Genomic DNA, 24,320 nt, shown 5'->3' with positions numbered 1-24,320 from the left:
ATAACCATTGTGACATCAAAAGGTTAGATCCAAATAACATGCAATGTATGAATCCATTAATGCGCAAAATATATGCGTATACCACGTTGTTAAACTGCACGCAAAGCCAGACTTAAGATTAAATTAAATATTTAGCCAAAAATACAATTGAATACCAAGGATGGATAAGTATTTTACTTAAGCAAAATACTTAAACTTCTGGCTTAAGTATCAAATTGAATACTGGCCCTGCGTTCAATTTCATCTGTGTGACCATAATAGGTCCATGGTGTGACCATATCACTATGTATGGTGCATTATACAAGCCTTAAGCTTATTAGGGATATTTGGAAAGGCCTACAATGCATAATATTTGGATGCATTAATGTCGGATTTAATTGTCATGCTTCTGACAGTTAGGTAGGGGAAGGCGGGGTAAGTTGAGCATAGGGGAAGTTGAGCCACCACACCCAGGCCAATGATGAATGAGTCAGACATTGATGTGGTGTCATGCATTGATGACCCATTACATAACCCTTAACCCCACCACATTGTTTTCAACTTTGAAACAAAAAGTACTTTTTTAGAGGGAAAAATACAAATTTCAGACAAAAAAGTAAAAAAGGGTGTGAAATAGATAAGTGCTTTGAAACCACACACGTCTTTGAATATGATAAAGAAATACGAACAATATTGTTAGTCCAGGTATGGATTCTCATTCTTGTCATAGTCTTTTACATGATGGATGCATAAGAAATGTGTGGATGTGAAAATACCGCATTAAGTTCGGACTGCAGTGGGGTAATTTGAGCCAGCCAGCATGGGACAAGTTGAGCCATGGTAATTTATAATAAAAAACAAACAAACCTTAAAAAGCCATTGATATGCAGGCAGAAAGGAGCGAATTCACATGACAGTTCTTTTACTTTTAGAGGATGTTAGTGTTCATAGAGAATTAACAAGTGAAAATACTTTAAATAAAAACTTGACATGCTGGTTCTTTCCACATACATTTTGTACATAGTTTTTGTGGCTCAAATTGCCCCAGAAGGTGGCACAACTTACCCCACAGATGGGACAAGTTAAGCCATTTGACATCGTTTTTTTCAAAAGTCACAATGACTTTCAGTGTCGGGGTAGAAAGTTATATATAGGTGAAAAAATGTTTCCCAAGAATCAAATTTAAACACAAGGTACTTAATTCTTCAATATTATTAGTCATATCAATTCTAATATGCAAAATGCAAAAAGTGTCACAACTTACCCCACCTTCCCTTATCTTTAAAAAGTGGTAAATAACTTCTACAATTTAAACATACTGGTACTTGTACATAACTTAAAATAGATGTTTGTAGAAAAGCTATGAAATGGTCAGAATACAGTTAAAAGTTAAGCATTATCATGTTTTAATCTCCAGGCATAAGTAAAGCATGGAATGGTTGAGACTTCTATAAAAAGGTGAATTTATCAAAATCATAGTCATTTGCTTTAATGATCTAATGGTAGCACTCAGCAATACAAAAAGGTGACATTTATAATTATGATTTCAATATAAATATACATTTAATATAGCTGATTTATCTAATTTGTCATACATCTAAAATGAACGAATTAAATGAATAAACATGTAAAAGGAATCATTGTACTAAAAATATTCATGATTGATTAGCAAATACTAAACTCATTTTTGCAAATCAATAACAAAAGCAAATGAGAATATCTAAATTACATTGACATACATTTACTATTACCTTTTTTAAAACCTACTTATACTAAAAGAATATTTTTGTGTTAATACCTACACATGATCGTTAAGTTGTGAGTCATAAATTGGATACTTGATGAGGATGAAAGCCTTATGCTATATCACACACATTTCATTTTTGTCAATTTTGATTGAAACCGTCACTCGGTGTGATGGAGGAAAATTATTTGCAATTGATTTGTAAATCAAAGATCAACTTTCACCATAGCAAGTCAATTTCTACTTTCTTTTACAAAAAAGTAGACTAAATTTGCAATAGATTTCAGATTATTGCAACATATGACATGAGCATCATGTATGTGCAAAATATAATTGTATACACAAGGATAAAATTAAAAGGACTACTGCTACCCCTGAATTCAATACTGTTGTTGTCACTTTTCCAAGAAGTAAATTTAAAACATAACCCGATAGTTTTTTAAAACAACTGACCATGTGACACCAAGATGTTCTCACATCATGTCACACCAATACAAATATATTCAGACATTAAACATATCAAGTGATCATCAAACCAATATGCGAAAAAAGGCAGAATGGACAAGTAAGTTTGAAACAGCTATTTTACAATTTGTTGCGTGTTACAAGGGGCTTCACCCTCCTTATAATGTGTAGCAGAGTTAAAATGACAAGGTTTTACAACAATACAAGCAGGAGATGTACATGTTTCACATTCTATAGCTACAAAATCTGTCGATCTAAAAAATCAAACACCAAATAATACCTAATGTGACAGACACACTAATGACAAAGTTATTCATGATATGGTACAGCATTGTAATGGCATGACTTTCTCATTGAGAGTTGAAGTGTACATAAATGCACAATAAAAGGTGATGAATAGTGTTTTGTCTAATCATATCTGAACACAAATAATGTTAAAGCTTGGTTGTACCACATCTAAACCAATTGTTCATATACCGGAAGGACACTGTAAAAGCTCCTATCTCTGATATTACACTTTATCATCAGCCATTAACTTCATCAATTGCACTGAATGCACACACATTAACAAAATGAAAGGGTAAAGACAAAAAATCCCTCTTTCAAAAAAAAAGTCTGAACTGAATCATCAATTACTAAAATATGAAATTATACGGTGAGATAAATCAGTAGTAATAATAGAGTAGACGTTGAGTGTGCATGTACCGTCAAGGGACGTCCCTGGTGCTAGCCAGGCAACAGTTCTCTTACGATATAAGTATTCAAAGAAAAGGATGATTTGAAGCCTATAAACAGTTCACTAGTATATAACATGTAGTGGTTTACTTTTGGTATTAACTCAAATATTATATGTGTAAATATAAGCCATGGTACAAAGTATGAAAGCACTAGGTTTGAAATTCAATCATTATTATGGAACACAAGTTTTTACTGCAAAAATAAGTATTTCAGAGAAGGGTGTAAAAAGGCGCTTTCAGACAAATGAATAGTGGTATAATGTATTCACATTTCATATGGTGATGCAATCATTAAAAATTGCTAATCAGACTCATAAAGAGAGGTGCATGGGACTATCCATTTGAGTGTATAGAAGACCAAAAATATAGACAAAGGACAGGACGATTGTCACTACTGGTTTTTGGGGGGGGCCGGGGGGATAGCCTAAGGCGAGTTTGATATACATGTAATTTTTAGATTAAAAAAAACACAGTATTTTGTAATGAAGATGAAGCCATCTCTTTTCAATAAATTTCATTACCAAGAATGAGGGCACTAGATGCCAAATTTAAATTATAACAGCTGAAGAAAAATGCCAAATTTGAATTCTAATGGCTGTAAAACATTACTGACCACTACACTTTTGTAATATTGGAATGTAGAACGATACTGAGTATAATTCATTTTACTGACCTTTCCTAAATAGTTTTGTAACTTAAGAAAATAAAATCTCCATTCCCAAACAATGATCAAGCTTTCTTTTTTACTTGCTTTTAATATACATTGTGTATGTATACTACTAATAGTAATACACTACTCCAAAAGTGTCAATATGTATATTGATACTCAAAGATAGTATGCATGCAATATCCATGGGACTGTAGTAAAGTTTAATATTAGAACTTTTGAATGTCCCAAATGAATAAATTTTGAGTCATAACCGAAAGAAACTCTCTTTTCAGACAAATGAATTCTGTCACTTCCTTTCCAAATTTCCTTGCTGGGCAACCTCCGTTTTCATACTAATTTAAAACAAAGTTAATACAAACCATTTCATGGCTTTCTTGTGACTCACACTAGATGGCACTATATATGAAAAGGAAGTAATGAAAATGATTTCTCTCTGAGGCAAGGTTTTTATGGTTCAAGTATGTGAAGTTAGTAATATGAAAGGATGAATGATATCCTATCCTTATAATATAATCCTAAGATTCAGTGCTGAATAATGCAAAATGCTGAGGGTTAACTCTCAGGCATAGTCAGACACTGTACAATAAAGCACATCAATATTAAGTGAACAATGTTGGTTTAATATGATATGAACAAAATTAATGTTTGTCACCAAGCTACAATAAGAGCTGCTGACCAATTAAATTTGATGGATTAGACTATGAGAATTGTTGATGGGCTAAACAGATACTGTGAAAGAAATGAAAGAAGATAAATTAATATTTTGATCAATGCAATAATCAATTTGAATATCGACTACAGTAACGATGTTTAAGAAAAGGTTACTTGGAATGATTTTACAAAATATTTATAAAATAAGACTAAGTGTTACTAAGGTTTTTTAGTTTTAGTTTCATACTGGTACATAATAAGCTTACTCTTAACTTAATTGGAAACTTAATATGTAATAAACATACATTTAAATCTCAAAGAGCTGCAAATATCTTGGGCACATCGACACTTTTATAAACCATGCAATACAATATTGGATATTCTTTCAGCACATAAACTAACAGCTGCTTTAAAAACATGGATACACACAATCTTATTCCCTATTTGGAGGAAATATCTAATACTTTACCAGCAGTTGGGTTGTACAGATACCAAGTAGGGCTTGATAGTTTGGTGTTTAGTTATACTATGCATAACTGATTTACAAACAATAATTAGAATTCATCCCCAAACCAGGTATAGCAGTAATCTACAGTAATACAATCGTCACTGATTTCATGAACTGATTGTCCATAAGGATTTCAGCAAAAAAACACGAGTTTAAATGCTAGTTTGGAGTGTTAAAAGTATGCGATTCAATTCAATTCAATTTTTTTATACTATGATAGTGCAATACCTAAATGAGACTGTTAAAGAATCTATATTTTCTCAGGATATAGATATTCAACAGACTAGTCAAAATAGCAAAACAAATATATTTTTATTCACTAATTTAACCATCTTGGTACACTTAGTGAAAATGATGGCAGGTGACAAGAAAAACCCCTGAAGAGCAAGGAAAATTATGGCGGCTTCAGTCCCTGCTCCTGTGCTTTCCAAATTATGTGTCTATTAGGCCCTATGATAATTTAAGGGCTATTTTGCAACTTTCAGGGGATATTGAGGATGGGGGGGGGGGGGGGGGGGGCTCAGTAACATGTATTTTCTCACTTCATACTGAAGACAAAAGAAACGTGACCATACAACAGTCAGCTCAGCAATAGATGGCTCATTTCATTTGTATTTTATACATTCCTTGCTTACATCATCTCTTGAATAGGCACTGAATAATGGTACAATCTTACATGCATACATGCATAAGCTTGCAGACATGCCATATGATACTTATCAAGGAGTCTGAGGAATAAGACTAAACTTACTTGCTCATCTCAGACTATAGAGGGCCCTAAAGTTCTTCTTACATTGTACCATGATAGATTCTGAATTGATAGAGGTATGGCGAAGAATCATTTTCTAGGAACAATCTTATGTTTTCACATGAAATGTTGCAACCTTGCTCTACTTTTGTAAAAGAATATCAATTCAATAAAAACTGCATGATTAAAAGAATAATATTCATAGAAAATGAAAATAGCCATATGCAAACAACATATTTGATTGAAGAAAAAACATTAAAAAACATTACATCTGTTAATTCAAAGTAAAGTAGTATCTTAAAGCTCTTTTTAAAATTGCAATTCCTTAAAGTAAAATCTAAAAAAGAGTAGAAAGTAGAAAATTCTTCACTCTAAATCGAATACTATATCATAGTCAATTTGTACAATTTTGTTAATGATAACTCGTATCTTTTAAAGGTTGTTAACTTGTTAGTTTGTTTGAATTTTTAAACACCTCTTCACCACCTACAAATAAACGATCTTACAATCAATCTCAATCCTAAAACAAAAATACTAAAATAAATATTTTATTACATTTATGAATACAAATTAATCTGGAAAAAATATAATTTTAATTGATGGTATGTACTCATAATCTCAAACTTTCCTTGTGTGATTTTTTATGACGTAGAAAGGCAATGATTGCTGGAAGTAATGCTATAGTCATCATGAGAAGTGCTTGAAAGGGTCTGGTCATTATATAACATAAGGCTGCAAAACCTAATGCTAGTGAAAATGAAGAGCATAGATTGAAGTTGATCAGACCAAATGATGCTATCTTCTGCAAGGCAGGTACCAGATCCACTAGAGTGAGAGAGAAGAGTGAAATGGAAAAAAAAAAAGATATATCACTAAAGGTGACCCAAAAAACATCGGCCCCATGCAAATGCCATATTTTACAAGGATATAAAGAAATCCATTGAACTACAAGTTTTTTCCAAAATTAATTGCAATCAGCTGTTACTATGAGGACATAGATTCTGACACAATATATACAGCAAGCCTTTATACAAATAAAAATGTGTGAGAGCAGAAATCTGTGAACACTGCAGAAAAACAGAATAGGTGCAAGATTTGGAATGGACTGACCAACCATGCTGTTCATATAATACCCCCTTAAAGTTTGTTAGGAAGGGGGTGGGATAAAATAGACTTGATTGATTACTCAAGATTCAATACGTGGACAACTTAATAACAAATACCTTATAAAAAAAAATCTTATTCTAATCTCCCTAGTAATTTTTACCTTCCATTTATTTCTTAAAAACTTCTTCATTTTTTCCCCATTTCTATTATAAAAAAATCTTTGAAGTTTACAACCTCAAGACAATAACTTTTTATCAAAATATCTCAATTTTATAAGAAAATATCAAAATTTTTATTGGTTAACTTCAGCATTCATCTGAAATAAGATCCTTTTGCCACATACTAAAACTCTTAGAAATTTACAACAAAGGCCTAATCCTATACTGTTAAGTCACTTTTATGGTCTAAAATAACAAAAATGGTTTTGAATCTATATAGTAGATGAATCTATAATCTGAAATCATAGTAGATTTCATGCACTAATTATTTGAATCTAGGACACAAATTGCGTCCCACAAAGAAGGAAACCCATGCTCAAGGATAAACAAGTGGAATGCCTCTGGCAGTCTCGCCTGCATTATGCAATTCGATATAGCAGCAGTGCTTCCTTTGAAAAACAGCTAATGAATAATTATTCACAGAAGAAAACACTAATATGATAATAAAATATTATGTCCATTGACCCAAAATGACCTTTGACCATAATCATGTGACCTAAGACATGTGCAAAACAATCATTCATACTTGATTACCCTTATGTCGATGTTTCATGAGCAAGTACAATAAACTTCCTAAGTTATAATGCCAATTCAACACATACTCCCAACACGGCCAGATTTCATTGACCTTTATATAACCTTTGATCTTGGCCATGTTCCTAAAACACACACTGGGTATTCAGGGATACATTGCAGCTCTTATATCCAAGTTTCATAAAGTAAATCCATAGACTTTTAAACTTATGATGACAATTCCACAAATACCCCTAACATTACCAAAGTTTGCTGACCCTAAATGACCTTTGACCTTGATCATGTGACCTGAATCTAGCACAGGATGTTCAAGGATACTTGATTGCTCTTATGTCCAAGTTTCATGAACTAGATCCATAAAATTTCAAAGTTATGATGACAATTCCTCAAATACCCCCAATATGGCCAAAGTTCATTGACCTAAGTGACCTTTGACCTTGGTCATGTGACCTGAAACTCGCGCATGATATTCAGGAATACATGGTTGCTCTTATGTCCGGAAAAGCGGCGCCTATAGTCTTGCTCTGCTATGCAGGCGAGACAAAAACTTACAAAATACATGTTTTTTTCAAATTTTGCACTAAGATAAATAATTTTTTTTCTTTGATTTGAGATCAAATACTTAATGGATTGGTCTCGCAAGGTCAATTAAAAGCAATAACAAGTGGAGCGCCTCTGGCAGTCTCACCTGCATCATGCGATTCAATATAGCAGCAGTGCTGACTTTGACTACTATAAAATGATCATTCACAAAAAAACACCATTCATATAATGATACAATACTTCATTGACAATAAATGAAATTTGACCTTGATCATGCAACCTTAGACTTGTCAGTGATACTTGATTACCCCTATATCCACATTTTATAAACTAAATCTATAAACTTTGAAAGTTATTACAGCAATCTAATAATTCCCTCCAAAATGGCCAAAGTTCAATGACCTTAAATGACCTTTGACTTTGGTCATGTGTCCTGAAACTCACATGAGATGTTCAATGATACCAAGTTTTATGAACTAGATCCATACACTTTCAGAGTTATGATGGTAATTCAACAGATACCCCCAACATAGCCAAAGTTAATTGACCTTTGACCTTGGTCATGTGATCTGAAACTTGCACAGGATTTTCAGTGATACTTGATTACTCTTATGTCCAAGTTGTATGAACTAGACCAATAAACAATCAAAGTTATGATGGTAATTCAACAAATACCCCCAACTGGGCCAAAATTCATTGACCTTAAATGACCTTTGACCTTGATTATGTGACCTGAAACTCGCACAGGAAGTGTAGTGATACTTGATTACTCTTATGTCCAAGTTTCATGAATCAGATCCATAAACTTTAAAAGTTATGACGGTAATTCAACAAATACCCCCAATTTGGCCAGTTCATTGACCCTAAATGACCTTTGACCTTGGTCATGTGACTCAAAACTCAGACAGGATGTTTAGCAATACTTGATCAACCTTATATCCAAGTTTTCATGAACTATGTCCATATATTTTCTAAGTTATGATGACATTTCAAAAACTTAACCTTCGGTTAAGATTTTGATGTTGATCCCCCCAACATGGTCTAAGTTCATTGACCCTAAATGACCTTTGACCTTGGTCATGTGACTCAAAACTCAGGCAGGATGTTCAGTAATACTTGATTAACCTTATGGCCAAGTTTCATGAACTAGATCTATATACTTTCTAGGTTATGCTGTCATTTCAAAAACTTAACCTTCGGTTAAGATTTGGTGTTGACGCCGCCGCCGCCGTCGGAAAAGCGGCGCCTATGGTCTCACTCTGCTTCGCAGGTGAGACAAAAACTGAGACATGACAAAAGCAACTTGGGCAGAAATTTCACATTTGAATCTACATCCACTGACATAAAGATCAAGTTAAAAAATGTAACCAAGGGCACAAAAGAAATGGTAATGAGTAATCAATTTTGGAAGCAAGGTAGTTACATCCTAAACAAATTTGACCACTTCTCCTGTGCAACTTGATTTTGACATCAAAATTTCACATACTTCTTGCTCATAGATCTATTAACTTCTAATATTGTATTAATTGTATTAGGCATAAAAAAGAGGAAAACCCTAACTTTATAACAGCGCTTCTCAAACTTTTTTCGAGGACCACTTTGGCCCGAATTCACAAAGGTGGTTTTGAAAACCCACGGTTGAATCCATGGTTTATGCAGATTTCCTGTATAAATTACGCTTGATTTAGCGCGTATCGGGCTGCCCGTGTATAAAAAATGTCCAATGCTGATGCGCGCTTTTGTCACAGTGTGCCAAATTGACGCCTGTTACCATGGTTAGATACACCATTTTATTCATGAGTTCACTGTTTGAAGAGTGGACTCATTAATAAAAATAGTGGACTCATGAATAAAATAGCGTATCTAACCATGGTAACAGGCGTCAATTTGGGGCACTGTGACAAAAGGGCACATCAGAATTGGACATTTTTCATACACGCGCTAAATTAAGCGTAATTCATACAGGAAATCTGCATAAACCATGGATTCAACCGTGGGTTTTCAAAACCACCTTTGTGAATTCGGGCCTTTGACTCTAAAAAAAAAAATTTGAGGCCAACCTACCAAAATTCTAAGAAAGCAATATGACTACTTGTCTCGACTCGAAGGTATGCAATGATTATAGTGAGCATATTAGTGCGTAACTTTCAGTACCTCGGCCTTTAAACCCGGCCCCCAAACATTGTACAACCATGACAACAACATAACAACTTAACAAAATGCTGAATACCTTAAACATTCGACACACATTGCTTTTGGTTTTGCATCACTGCCAGTCATGATGAATCCAAATATAATGTATTCAGGGTCATATTTTCTTACAGTTACCTCCTGAGACTTTCCACTAGTAAATTTGTTTTCTTCCTCGCCCTTTTAAATCGCTTTAAAAAAGGGTCAAAGTGTGTTTCGTGAAATTTGAACAAAAAGCTCCGACAACGCACGTTCGAAACAAACTGCATTCGCAAAGATCCGGTGAATGGGCGACAATTAGCTACATTCTACACAATATGCATACATAATGAGGTTCACGTCAAAGTTAGATCGAAACCATCATAAAATGAATGTGTATGCATATTGCAATACGCATGATACCTAAGCATGCTTTAGCTTTGTCTGACCCACGTAGACCGATCAAATATAACATATTCTGACTTTCGGACAGGTCCAGGTCTGTGAAATATACTATAGTTTTCCCCTATTTTTTTCTTCCTCTGGCGCTTCACAGCCCACCGTTTGAGAAGCGCTGCTTATAATGATGTATATGGAATATCACAAGAAAAATAATTGAGAATCTACACCCTTAAATTTCTAAAATAAGTTAATGCATATGAATGTTTCCTAACATTTTTTTTTATTAGTGAATAGATTCACTTAACAGAAAATTGTCAAAAATTTGTCAAATAACAGTATTTTTAAGCAAGGCAAGCTTGTTCTTTGTCAACCTCTGAAATCTTCAGTTATAACTTTGGAGGAGAATTTGTTTTTTCCCAATATATAACCATATGATTTGGATGCAACCTTTGGACGTTGAGAAGATGGGAATCTTGGAAATACTCACTGACATAGAATATGATGAGTTTCATAAAAAAAAATCCTAAGAATACCATCAACCATCCTCCAATCCTTAAACACCATGTCAGTGACGTCTGGAAATTCAAATGGTGAATCAGCATTTCCTGCACACAATTAAAAACAAAAATCACAATCATTTCACAAGTTACTTCCCTTTCATCCTGTTAATGATTTCCTTCTTCCTTTATTTTTCTAGGTGTTAATGACTTAATAGAAAACTTGTCTTTTGATTCTCAAGAGATTTACACCAGGCAGTTGGCATTGACATTTGACTTTATTTTTTTGCACATATTACATTAACAGGGTGCCTGAAATACTGGTACTCATATTTGATTAGACTATTGCCTTAATAGTTAACATAACATAATTCAAAGGGGCACCAAACTCAGAATACAGTATATCTCCCGCTATAGGCATAGGCTTGGAAATTAGGATAGACTTGATAGATATCAGAAATAAATAGTAAATTTTGATTACCAGAATATATTTAATAAGAATGAAAAGGAAAATCATCATTGTATTGAGTATTCCTGCATGAAAATTAGCACAATATTTTTTTTTTGGGGGGGGGTTTCAACATTTTTTTTAACCTCTGATTAATTTACACCTTGAAGGGCATTTTTAAAGAAAATTAATATTAAGAGAAAGCATTAAATTACATACACGGTCAAAGTCGAATGTGCATAAAAAAATCAATACTTGAAAAATAAGACAAATAGTCACTATGCTTTTGTAATATTTTAATAATAATTATATATATAATTCACATAACTTTACTTAAACTTTACAAATGATAGTGCAAATTAAAAAGTAGCATGAATGAACAGAAGCACAGGTCTCTAAAGGTGAAGATAGGTAGTCTTACCTCTGCAGACCATTTTCCCATCTGAACCATCTCTCTTGCTGTACCACTGTTATCTACATAATTAGTCAGAATTCCTCCTGCTTGCTTTGCAATTATGCTCACCTGACAAAGAATGGGAAAGGGGTAGCACATAACTTTATCGAATCATCCGTCACGATTTATAACTTACAATGGAAATGAAAGCTACAAATAGATAATGCAAAAACAACAGAGATTGCTTTTGTCCAAGCTGATAATATTTCTCTTTGTTTTTTGTTTTTTTGTCTGTAAAAGAGTATACAATGTCACATATTAAAATCATTTATTCTTTATAATGGATAGTTTTTAGTTAATACAATGTAATTTTGAATGCATAAAATGCTCATAAAATATATTTTTTCTGGATTAAAATCACTTCACCATGTGGCATTAAAACATGTTACGTATATAGAACTGCCATTTCATGTCAACTGATTACCGAGTACCTCTAAATGTAACAGTTTGATATTTTAAATAAGAAATGTATTTGTGTGTGTATGCGGGTGTTTGATAACGAATGGTGTATGAGTGTTGATGTATGGGTGTATGCTTTAAATGTACTATTTTCAATTAATTTCACTTTGCTACTTTTAATCAACAATTCAAAATTTAAATCTACTGATCTGTATGGAGATTGGCTATTAATAGAAGGCTCTGCCTTTCTGCCTCTCCTAATACTTTCATTTGTACATTTGTATTATTTGTTTTATATGTTTTCTTTATCTATACTTCTTTATATGTGTATATGTGTATATATCTACATGTTTTTTAATGAAAGTATTGAATAAATATTGAATAAAAATATACCATGAAATCATATCCTAATATGAAACATACCAATGGTCATCCCAACAATGATCTTGATAGGCTATTGCCATTTTGCAATGGTTGCATACCTCTGTATTATGGGGCCAAGTTCATGAAAAAAATGTTAGATTCCAGATAGGGATTTGACTTACAGTAGCAGGTGGCCCTATAATGCTGTTCTCCGGACCACTCACACCAGCATAGCTGAATGTCACTCTCACATCTCCTATCTACAAAAAATAACGTAATAAAGACTTATTGTAGAAAGTCAAAAAGGGGCCTAAGCTTTCGATCCTAGCAGAATCTTCGTCGGAGGCAAAAGACTTATTGTGGTAAACAATAAAACTTGCTTACAACTATTGCCAAGCAAGTACAGGTAGATATTCAATTTTCTAAACTCATCAGACCTAACCTAATTCTAAAAAGTCTCACAATATTCAGTTCCTCAGAGTAGTTTGGCCTTAATTTCCCTACTAAAGCCATATACATACACATGTGCTGAGTTCTACTTTCTTACAATTTTGAAATAAAAATGTAAAATCTTATTAATGACAAAATAAAGATTACTGATATGCTCTAATTCTCTGATTTTTTAATTCCCCAATTTAAATTTGTACACCATACTCTTGAGAATTCATATGATTGTATTGTACATTTGTCTTTATTGCAATATTTCAAATTTATTCCATTAAGTATTTTTGTCTAAAGAACTAGTTTCATTTTGAATGACTCTGGGTCTTCCAGTTGGTCTAGTTCACTCTACTCTTTCCTTCAACATATCTTTTGATATAAAACTTTGGAAAGTGTTTGGTTATTCTTTTCACAAATAACCCTACCAGTGTATGTTCTTTGTGACCTGCCATAAGCAATATTTTTAAACAATATATTGGTCTTCAAACATTTTCAAGATGTCTTCAACTAATAAAAAAACAATAAACAATTTAATAACAAAGCATTTATAAATTTTCAAAAAACAAATACATATGAATGACTGTACATACCATAGGTCTGTTTGGAAGTGAGAAGTAATAAAATCCATTGTGTAGTTTGATGCTTGGATTGGGTGGTTGCTGGTTGGCGATATAAGGGTCAAAGCTTTCAATCTTTTCCTTCAACGGCTCCTTCAACTGGAAGTTTCCAATATAAGCTCTGATTGCAACAAATGTAGTGCCTTGGACAGACATTTCTCTGTGAATAAAGAAATGTAAATTAGCAAATGAATTCATGTTAACAATGTAGCCTAAATAAGCCAGCCCATTCTTGAATAAGGTGTGATAGTGCTGATACTCTCAACCAATTAATTTGAGATGGAATGGTGGTTCCATTACATCTGCTCCATCAACAATTGCTCCTGTACATTCCATACACTAATGGAATTACCAACTTCAACCCTTAATTTAACACTATACCGTATCCTAAACCTTTCTTTAAGCTTAAAATAAAACCCTATTGCAACGCTAACCTTATATCTTAGCCAAAATAAAGCACAGAGCAATTGTTGCCGGATCAAATGTTGTGTTACCCGGATGATACATGATTTTATATTTTGTGATTCCAAGACATACGTTTCAGAAGTGATGTTCAAAATAAAAATCATTTATGGGAAGCTAAAGATAGCATAAGGTGTTATGAGAATGTCCAAGCAACTTTTCCAATCATAACTCATTTGAACCCTACTTTTTAAAGAATTCATTGATCAGCAACTTTGTGTAGCCAGGTGACAGTGAATCCTGCCTCTCATATCACATTGACACCACTATTCATAAAATGTTGTAATTGTTGCCAAACTTAATGGCATCTTGTCTGCCTTTGATGGAAATGTAAATGATATATGTTATATTTATGAAAATAATTGTACTACCTGTTTATTAAAAGTTGGAATTAAATAAATAAATGACATTTCAAAAACTCACTTTTTATTGGTGTGCCTGGCAGAGTTTTCAAAAGTGTCACTGTCAATGAGCTCTGACTTCCATTCTTTAGCTGCAAATTGGAATCATGAAGATGCACTTAAAATTAAGAAGAAATTGATGTAAGCTGCGGAAACACACCAGACAATCTGTTCAACTCCCTTAAAGTCAATTAATAAAATTTGTCATTTCAAAAAGAACTTTTTTATTTCTCTCACGCCAACCTTGTGTACAGGCTTCTACTCATAGCATCAGTAAAATATTTAGGTCATATATATCATATTTTTCAGTGGGAAAGGGTGCCTTAGTAAAATAAATACCAAGATTGGGGATGCTTGATATTAACTAAGATTAGATAAGGGGCCTATGATATAAAAGTCTAGCAATTGGTAGAACTATTTTTAATGCTTAATTACACATAATAATCAATGTAAAAATCAGCTGTATCACCAATGACAAAAAGTTATAACTAATAAAAATATCAAAGGTTTGAGAAATCCATCAAAAATTTTAAGTTCTTAGAATTTCTTTTTATTTGTGACGTCATATGTGAGCAGCTTCCCATGTATCATGAATTTTCATAAAATATGACATGTCATTTTTTCAAAAAATTGAAAATTGTTTTTATTGTACCTTTAGTAAATCAACAAACAAATTATTTCACATCCGCTTTTGAGAAAAGAAAATTATCAGTCATCATGAACCATTAAAAAATATAAATTTCTGCATTTTTTATTGCATAACAAATGGAGCAACTATATGACATCACAATTCAAAAGCTTGAAATTCAATTAACTTTCCTATTCTTTAATGGATTTTTTTTTCAAACCTTCACCACTATTTCTTAGAGTATTTTTACAATAAAATTTTTGTCAGGGTAAATTTCCTCTTTAATGGGGACCAGGATCCTGTTGTATAAATTATGATGAATTTATTGTAAACCTTGATTTCAATTCGTCGCTGAGAACGGTTACCAAAAAAATACCATAATTGTAACTTTAATCTCTTCTATGTGAATGCTATATGTATTTTATTTTGATTGCTTCAATGTTTACCTTTTCTGTGATTTATTCTGGATAAACATAATTTGTGTTATCTTTTACACAAAGACATTTATCAGCCTTTGGACGGTCTGCCTCTATTTTTTTTTAAAGCTTTATCTCAATAAAAGCCAAGTGTAAGGGGAGTAGATCCATGCAAGCAAAAGAGTTGGTATTAATAATGACTATACTCACTGTATGTATATTGGATATCATCTCCTGCTAATTGCTTCCTATGTTCAACCCACTGATACATCTGGACATGACGACGTAGTTTCACTGCTCTGACTGATATACCAAACTGAGAATCAACCAGGGGCTACAAAACGTGTGAAAAATAAAGTACATGTAGATAAATAGAAACATGGTACCCTGAATAATCAAAGGTGGAACTATGAAGTGAGCCAGATGAAATATAAGTTCAAAGGTCAGCTATATCAAGAATACATGGTAGACCTTTGTAATTTTCATACTACAGTACTAAGTAACTCATCAGCTTTAATTTGACAACTTGTTTACATCATGATCCTGGATCACAGAGGTAGGGTCCTTTGAAGGTGATGGGTACAAAACCAACCTTTTCCAAGTTTTTGAATGGTAAATTACAAATGTATAAAAAGTGATATTACCAAAATTTTATCATGCCATTTGCATCATATTTGGTGCTCTCTAAAAGTCCTTGCTACTATTACATACTAGACGTAAAGCTAATTACAAGCCATTAGCATGTATTTCTCAAGTTTTTTTTTTAGGACAAAATTAAATATCATTACAGCAATCTCTTGGGAAATCCAGTAACAAGTTACTAATCTTTGAATGACTTCTTTTTTCCTTATTTTTATTTGAAACAATGTGATATGAGTATTCCTATACTACTCAGAATCTTTAGCAAAGCACCATTAGCATTTATATATTTTTGTTAAATACCCCACCATCCCTTTGAATAACTCACCTCAGTTGTTCGTAGCTTTCCCGTAACATGTATAAGCTTATTGTTATTTTCTGTAAATATCACCTCACTGGATTCCAAAGGGATAATATTGCGCAAGCCATCATCCAGCTGCCATGAGACATATGCAGCAAAGCTCTGGAAAGTCAGAACAAAATAGAAACATACATCCAGTTAATCAATATCTTTGTATCAATCATCTAAATCGACATTCATTCTTTTGCTTCATTTTGAACAAACGTTTACATTAACCATTGTACTCTGTATTTTTTCCAAAAGATTTAATACATACAGCAAAAGCTCTCCTTACAACAATCCCTTCATTATCTCAAGGTTGACAGTCTAAGCATTTCTGATTAAATTCATGAGTTATTGCCCGACACTGTATTTGTAAGCAGACATCTTCTTATACTAAAACAAATAGATGCAATTAAACTTAGGAATTTGACCTGAAATTTTGACAATTTACCCTTTCAGAAAAAAAAATCATACGAAAATACTCTGTTATAGCTCCTTGCATAAAATTATAACTCCAACAAATTAACACTGAAGGAATTGTAAGTTGAAGCTCAGAAAAAAAACCTGTCCTTATAATAATCGATTCATCATATCAAATTCATCATCTCTTTATTTATTAACTATCATCATCTCAAAGTTGAAAGTTTCAGCATCTGTGAATAAATTCATGATTTATTGCCCTATAATAAGAAGAAAGTAGACAACTTCTCATAGTAATCATAGATGCAATTCATAGGCATCTGACCTGAAATTTTTACAAAAGGCCCTTTCAGAAAAATGGCAAATATAAAACCTGATTTTTCATCTTATACTCTCCTGTTTTAGCTCCTGGGACAAAATCATAACCCCAACTAATTGGCTGTAATGTGCCATGGACTTTAAAGTGGAAATACATGATTGTGTTTAAAACTGAATGTGTGCAAACAATTATAGATTGCAACCGCAATCATACAAAATAATGACTTATGGAAGAAGAAATAACCACAGAAATAAAAGAGATCACAATTGTTAGGAAAGCAGGAAAGAGAGCAGGATCGAGACAGAGACAAAGACGGACATAAAGGTTGAGGTGGGAGAATCAAAAGACAAGAAAAAGAAAAGCAGGAAATTAAGATGATTAACCTAATATGGAATACATAATGATAAGGTTAGAAGAAATGGAGTTGAGATTAAGGCTAAGTGATGTTGGACATTTGTTTTCCAGGGGTGGTATTCTGAAAACGTTCTTATCTCTGTTCGTATCTTTTATCTTATCTCATCGAGACAAGATGACGCTAAAATCATTGCAAATCAGTATTCTGAAAATCGTCTTAACACGTTCTTATCTCAATAATGACTGCCCCTTTCTAATCTTCAACACGCCCCTTTTTTAGATATTACCAATCAAACTGCACATTATATTGGCAGTTTAGCCAATAGCAGCATTCCTTATGTCAAGAGAATATCATGCACTCTGCGCGTACACTTATTTCTGGCGCATTGAACGAAATGGGCATTTTATACGCAATGACTGATTTTTATTTCTTTACACGTGCACAAAATAAAGAAAGTAGGAGAGTAAATAAAGAATGAGCAAAAAAAAAAAGAGAAAATAACACGCCACGGCATAAGCTCATCTAGCCCTTCGGGCCGGATGAGCTAAAAAGAAAAGAAAAGAAGAACTAATGAAAAAAAAAGACCTGAAAAAGGGAAAAGAAAATAAAAAGAAAGAAATGAATAACAGAAAGAAATCAAAGAAAAAGACAACTAGCACATCAATGATGTGGAGCTCATCCAGCATCTCGCAAAGAAATTCAACACAATTTTTAATTTCAGCCTTGTTAACACTAGTGAAATATATTGGTGACATAAATTGAGGAAGCAGAATTGAAATTGATGAAGAAATGACAGAGAAGCATTTTTTGTGATTTGTGAATAAATTTCGTATAAATAAGCATAAATAATTTTCTAGTTAAAATTTCTAAATTCTGTGTGGAACCTTGGTGAACCTCATGCAGCTCTCAGATGGAACAAAAAAAAATCAAAATCAGTCAACAAATAAATATGAAGCATTTTTTGTGAGTTTTGAAAAATATGCATAAATAAGCATATTTAATGAGTTTCAAAATTCTGTGTAGAAATTTTGTATCCCCACCTAGAGCTATCATATAAAGCAAACAAAATTGAAATTGATCAACAAATGAAGGAGAAAAAGCATTTTTTGTGATTTATGAATAAATTTCTCATAAATTAGCATAATTTTCTAGTCAAAATTTTAAAATTCTGTGTGGAAGTTTGGTGACCCTCATGTAGCTCTACCACATGGACAAAAAAAGAGAGAGAAAAAGAACCAAAAAAGGGAAAAAAGAAAAAGGGAAGAGAAGGAAAGAAAGAAATAATAAAAAGCTAGAAAAAAAGATTAAGAGACTGACAAGATAAAGGGTGAATGAAAGAAAGGGTGGAAGGAATACACATTATGATGGCTTCCTTCTTATTACCAGTGGCTGTCGATTTTGAGCAAGAAAGAACGTGGCCATCATGAGATGTGATTGCCCTCTAGCTATTGTAAACTTTATCATAAATATCATGAAAGATAAGAAAGATTAAAGATAAGAACGTTTTCAGAATACCACTCATCTACATTCTATTCTTATCTTTTTAGCGTGCTTTGGTATTTTATGCGCGAGTTATAAATTTACATGCTCAGCATCTAGATGTAAAGCAAGAAAGATAAGAACGTTTCCAGAATATTAATTTGAGATTGTGACGTAGATAAGAACGTTTTCAGAATACCGCCCCTGATTCTGATGACATAGGGTGTGTTTATGCTTCAATTGCGAGGACAGATATCAGCGTTTTCAAACGCTGTTTCAAAACGCCGATCGTAAACGTGGTTCTGGGAGTGCTGTTTATGCTTAACTTTTCAGAGGCGAAATCACGAACTCCAGCTGGCTTCGCATCGTAATTCGTTGAGCAGGAAAGCGAGGTCAAATTGGGCGCGCCCTTTTTTGAAAGTTTTTTCCGAGTGTTGTTCTGGGGAAGGTATGTCGACTGTTTAATATTTAAACATAAAACAATTTTCGATATTTTAGTCATTGCATGGAGCTATTTGACATAGCCATATAATTTCCACCATGGTGAGGATAATAGTGAGAAAAAATAAAGAATATTAAAGTATACATGATAAAATAATAAAACATCTATTAGTTTATGCTGCTGGGGCATCTGGCGATGTCTCCTCATTACAACTCATGTTCCAAGTTTTTTTGTAAATCCCTCAACATTCATCTTGATGACAAATTGGAAGAGTAATACTAGTGATAGTACTAGTACTTAAATCAATTATCACACATACAAATGTAACAAGGGAGATGAGAGGTAATTCCGTGGAGGTAACATGCGACCATGGAGCAATGCGACTGTATTTGCCTGCGGATTTTCATCTCACCGGAAGCATGTACTAAATGACATCATTTAAACACGTTTACGATCGTGGTTCTGTTTATACTTCCCCAGAAAGCCTGATTCTGGTCAAACAACGTTTACAAACACACCTTTTTGTGTGTTTACGATCGGCGTTTTAAAATGTCGTTTAAATGAAAGTAAGCATGGACGCAACCGTGTTTTGGACTAATCACGTATGGAAACGCTGATTCTGGCCTGAAAAGTGGAAGCATAAACACAGCCATATATAGATGAATGCGAAGAACATCAACACATTAAAAATCAATTTAAGAATAAACTGGACTTTCGTGACAAGGAAAACCAATTACGGAATCCAATTATATCAAACAGATTCAACCACGTAGCCAGGATTTAACTTTGGAGGGGGCGGTAAGTGTATGCGAAGCGCGCTCCCTAGGGGGGAGGCTGCAGGGGGAAGTTTTTGATATCTCATCAAATTTGAATCAAAAGAAGATGTCTCTTGCGTCTCTAATACCCTTATCAACTCAATTTCATGTGACTTGCTGTGATTAAAAACAAAACCTGTTTTCAAAAGAAAAGATAAGTGCCCCCAAAATGGGAAAAGATTGAGGAATTCAAAATAATTCCTCTTACCGCGCAAAGCGCGAAAGCTAAGACGTTTTATAAAAAGAAATTGAGAACAGAAGTGGTATAAAATGCCTACCTTAGTCACTTCAGATTTGATTGTAAAAGCTTTAGCCACAATAGATTTCTTTAACTCGCTAAACAGAGTAGATGCGGGTATATGCAGGGAGGAAATATTCCTTCCCGCAAATGGCGTTGAAGCTCTGAATTTTAGAAATTTCTCTGAAACTTTAACCTGCTCTAATTTTGATATTTCTATAAATAATACGAAGAAAAATGCAACAATGCAAGCTTCAAGAGGGACTTTTCTTTTCTCATGCACGCGAAGCGCGGAAACTTCTGTGAGTTATTTTTTAGGAAAAAAATTTGTGTAATTTCGCTCATAATATTAAGCGCTTCCTTTTGTATGATTAAGAAACTTCTGTGATATTCAAAATTACAAATCAATGGCGCAAAACAGGACAGGAGATGGATGTGCAGCGATATAAATTTAGAATAAAGTTTCATCGTACCAACGTTTGCATAAAGCACGGCACGAATTCAATGCTCCCCCTTTGAGCAGATACTTTGCCAAAAAATTGCTTGCTGAAAAGCGGAAAAAATAGCATTTGGGGACTTCAGGATCAAGTGACGGTATAATAATTAACTCGCTCTGAACAGAAGAGCCGAAATTTTGTGTCATTGCAATAAAAAAAATACTTCTCATTCTCTTTACACCCATGTATACTTTATAATTTCTGGCAAGAATGCGATTACCATGGCCGGGAAGGAGAAAAACGGAGTAGAAAAAAAAAGGTGTGGGAAACAAAGGGGAAAGGCAATTTTTATATTTTTTTCCCGCGCGGAAGAAAAATTTTGTATAAGAAAGAGGTTTTTATTCTTTTGACAAAAAAGAAAGAAAAAACAATAAAGCTATACCCTTCTTCCCTTTTCTTCCTTCACAATTTCTTTTTCTCCCTTTTCCCCTTTTTTTCTTTTTTTTTGGGGGGGCAACTGCCCCCCCCCCCCCTCCTGGCTACTCACCTGAACAGATTCCATTGTTTTAACATGATGTAATCAGGCATACATGTAGTTGAGAGTGAGGAGGAACAAGAAAGAGGGTGGACCTCTTTGAGAGAAGGGAGAAAGAGAAAGAGCAAAAAGTGCATGACAAAATCATATTTATACTACAACTACATATAGATAAGATATATACTGTTATCAAAATTATATTCACCTCATTGACTGTGATGCTGAAAAGTCCAATAGCTACAAGACCAAGCCCTAGCAAGGACCCTGTGAAGCTGTTGCTTACACGTTCGACAAACGTGGAGTCTCCTCTCTTACTATAGGTAGATGGTAGTCTGGAGGCACTAACCCCTGGCAATCCACCTACATTATGCATACCTGGATCATCTGGATACTGCAGATTGAAAAATAAACAAATTCTTCATATAACTAGGGAACCTGAGGTGGTTTTCTGAACATGGTCTTTTCTCAATATTTTTCTCAGAGATATGACAGAATCTGTATTCTGGTGGATTTTATCAAATTGTCATTTAGTTTGTCACTTCTCTATAGCACACACAACAAGAGTGTCGCTAAGGCAAGCATATAATACGCCCGCCTGTAACGTGGTAAATGGAGTTATTGGTCAAGCAAGAAAAGTGGAAGGTGGTAACTTCACCTTTGACCTTCTGACCTCAAAATCAATAGAATTCTTAGGATCTATGCTCGTATCATACACACCAAATTATAAGAGCCTAAGTTAAGTTAAGCTAAAGTTATCGCGTTAACAAGGACTTCAGAAGGGTAAGATGAAAACATGTCACTGCGATCTTGACCTTTGAACTTTCGACTTCAAAATCAAGAGGCTACCAGGGGCCCATTTCTCAACACCGTCATAAGTTTAACTTCTTGACTAAATCGGAGATAGTGAGCTACTTGTCTGCTAACCGTTTCACGAAGCCCTCTTTGCCAACATCGGGGACAACAACCTGATTAAATATTTATGACACCTGCGAACCTGTCATAACTTCTTTCACGTGGGTAGACTGTGACATTCAAAAGTGCCTCGAAATTTGGAAATTATAATCTTACGTAATCAATCATAGAAGTTGAAATTACATTGCAAAACGGGTGTGATAGCTCATTCAATAATAATTGTAATGCACAGAAGCTATAAAAATGGTTGATAAAATGCAACAAAACCATGATCATTTTGAAATAGTAAAATAATTGAATCGATAAAGATTCTACGTCAGGTCATCCATAACTGGACTCGTATTCGTTGTTTTCAGACCCTTATTAACATTTTGATAAATCCTATCTCTAATTTATGCAAAGAATTGGTCAAATTGTGTGTTTCAGTATCTAAAGAATTAAAAATTTCATGTTAGACTATATTTTGATGATGTTTGGAACAATAAATAAACATATAATTATCATTATTTCACAAAGAAAACCATTGTGGTTTACTTCCGTAAATTATCAAAATTTACTATCCCAGGGGTACCCATCTCACATGTGATTTTTTTGTTATGAAATGAATTATCCGTAATTTCATTTTCTCAGCAATAGCATGCTCCAGTCTTCATGGTTCAAGTATGCATGGTACATATTTTTCCTCTTCTATTATTTTGATTGAATGTATATCCAAATTCATCACAATAATTGCAGTTTTATATTTTTGCTTTTTAAAAATTATGCTATTTTGTGACTAAGGCTACGTCTCTTCTGCTCTTTCTACCGATAGTATCAATATCAAGGGACATTTAGTGAAACAGGTTTAGTAAGACTGGAACTAACTCCGTGTTTGGTGGATAAAGATAGAAGGGTAAGATGAAAATATGTCACTGTGACCTTGACCTTTGACCTTTTGACCCCAAAATCAATAGAAATCCTGGGATCCATGCTAGTATCATACACCAAATTTTATGAGCCTAGGTCAAGTCAAACTGAAGTTATCGCGTGTACAAGGAAAAGTTAACAGACGGACGGACACCGAGCGTGATACCATATTACGTCCCGTCTAGACAAGCGTATAAAAATAAGCTGGAAAATCGCGAATTTTGATGACAACAGATCAGGACCAGCCAGGTTCTTCTTCGATAGCTCGATTGCCGTCAGCGCAGCTATATCTGCTGGCTCCTCCTTGTGCTAAGCTGTAGCTGACGGCAATCACTTTCAATCTGTATATTTTCTTGATTATATATATGTCTAAATTGTTTTAAAAATAAAATTATTAATCTCGGCCAAGCTGCTCCGAAGATCCTTTCATACTGCGGTCAAAATCACGCAAACAATCGAAATGTGAATAACAGTCTCGATTCAAGTCGTTGGCGTACAATAGGAAATTGTACAAAAACTCAACAGGTTACACCTCATGTAACAACTTATAGGTGATGTAAGCCATCTTTTGACAAGCTGATGAAAGGGCAATAGGAAAAAAAAATGCTGAGCGCCTAGAACGCAACCAGCAATACAAGCTTCTGATGTAAACAAACAAGCATATTAAATAATACCACGCGCCCTTTCGCAGCTTTCAACGAGAAAAATCCGGATACGAGATGGACGCCTGGGGCCTGTTGCATAAAACTTTTTACCTGAGAAAACTAAGGTTAGTCTGATTTCTGCCATTGACTTTAACGAAGGGCAAAAACTCTGGTAAAAACAACCTGAGTTTTCTCAGGTAAAAAGTTTTATGCAACAGGCCCTGATGTGAGCTAC

At 33.8% G+C, this 24,320-nt stretch overlaps 1 protein-coding gene across 1 annotated transcript; it reads right to left on the bottom strand.

The window, feature by feature from the left end:
• Positions 1-3,338: 3,338 nt before the first annotated feature.
• On the bottom strand, positions 3,339-23,486 carry LOC129257249 (transmembrane protein 43-like). Its single transcript, XM_054895532.2, has 9 exons — positions 21,829-23,486; positions 16,569-16,703; positions 15,812-15,935; positions 14,580-14,649; positions 13,668-13,854; positions 12,819-12,896; positions 11,842-11,943; positions 10,963-11,080; positions 3,339-6,327 (listed from the first exon to the last, which is right to left on the bottom strand). Exons 1-9 carry the CDS (start codon positions 21,994-21,996, stop codon positions 6,113-6,115), a joined length of 1,197 nt encoding a protein of 398 aa, XP_054751507.2. The 5' UTR covers positions 21,997-23,486; the 3' UTR covers positions 3,339-6,112.
• Between the last annotated feature and the right edge of the window lie 834 nt (positions 23,487-24,320).

This window comes from Lytechinus pictus, chromosome 3, assembly GCF_037042905.1.
Source record: "Lytechinus pictus isolate F3 Inbred chromosome 3, Lp3.0, whole genome shotgun sequence".
NCBI lineage: Eukaryota > Metazoa > Echinodermata > Echinoidea > Temnopleuroida > Toxopneustidae > Lytechinus > Lytechinus pictus.
Note: the sequence above shows the minus strand (reverse complement) of the source record. Positions and strands in the feature narration are given on the sequence as shown.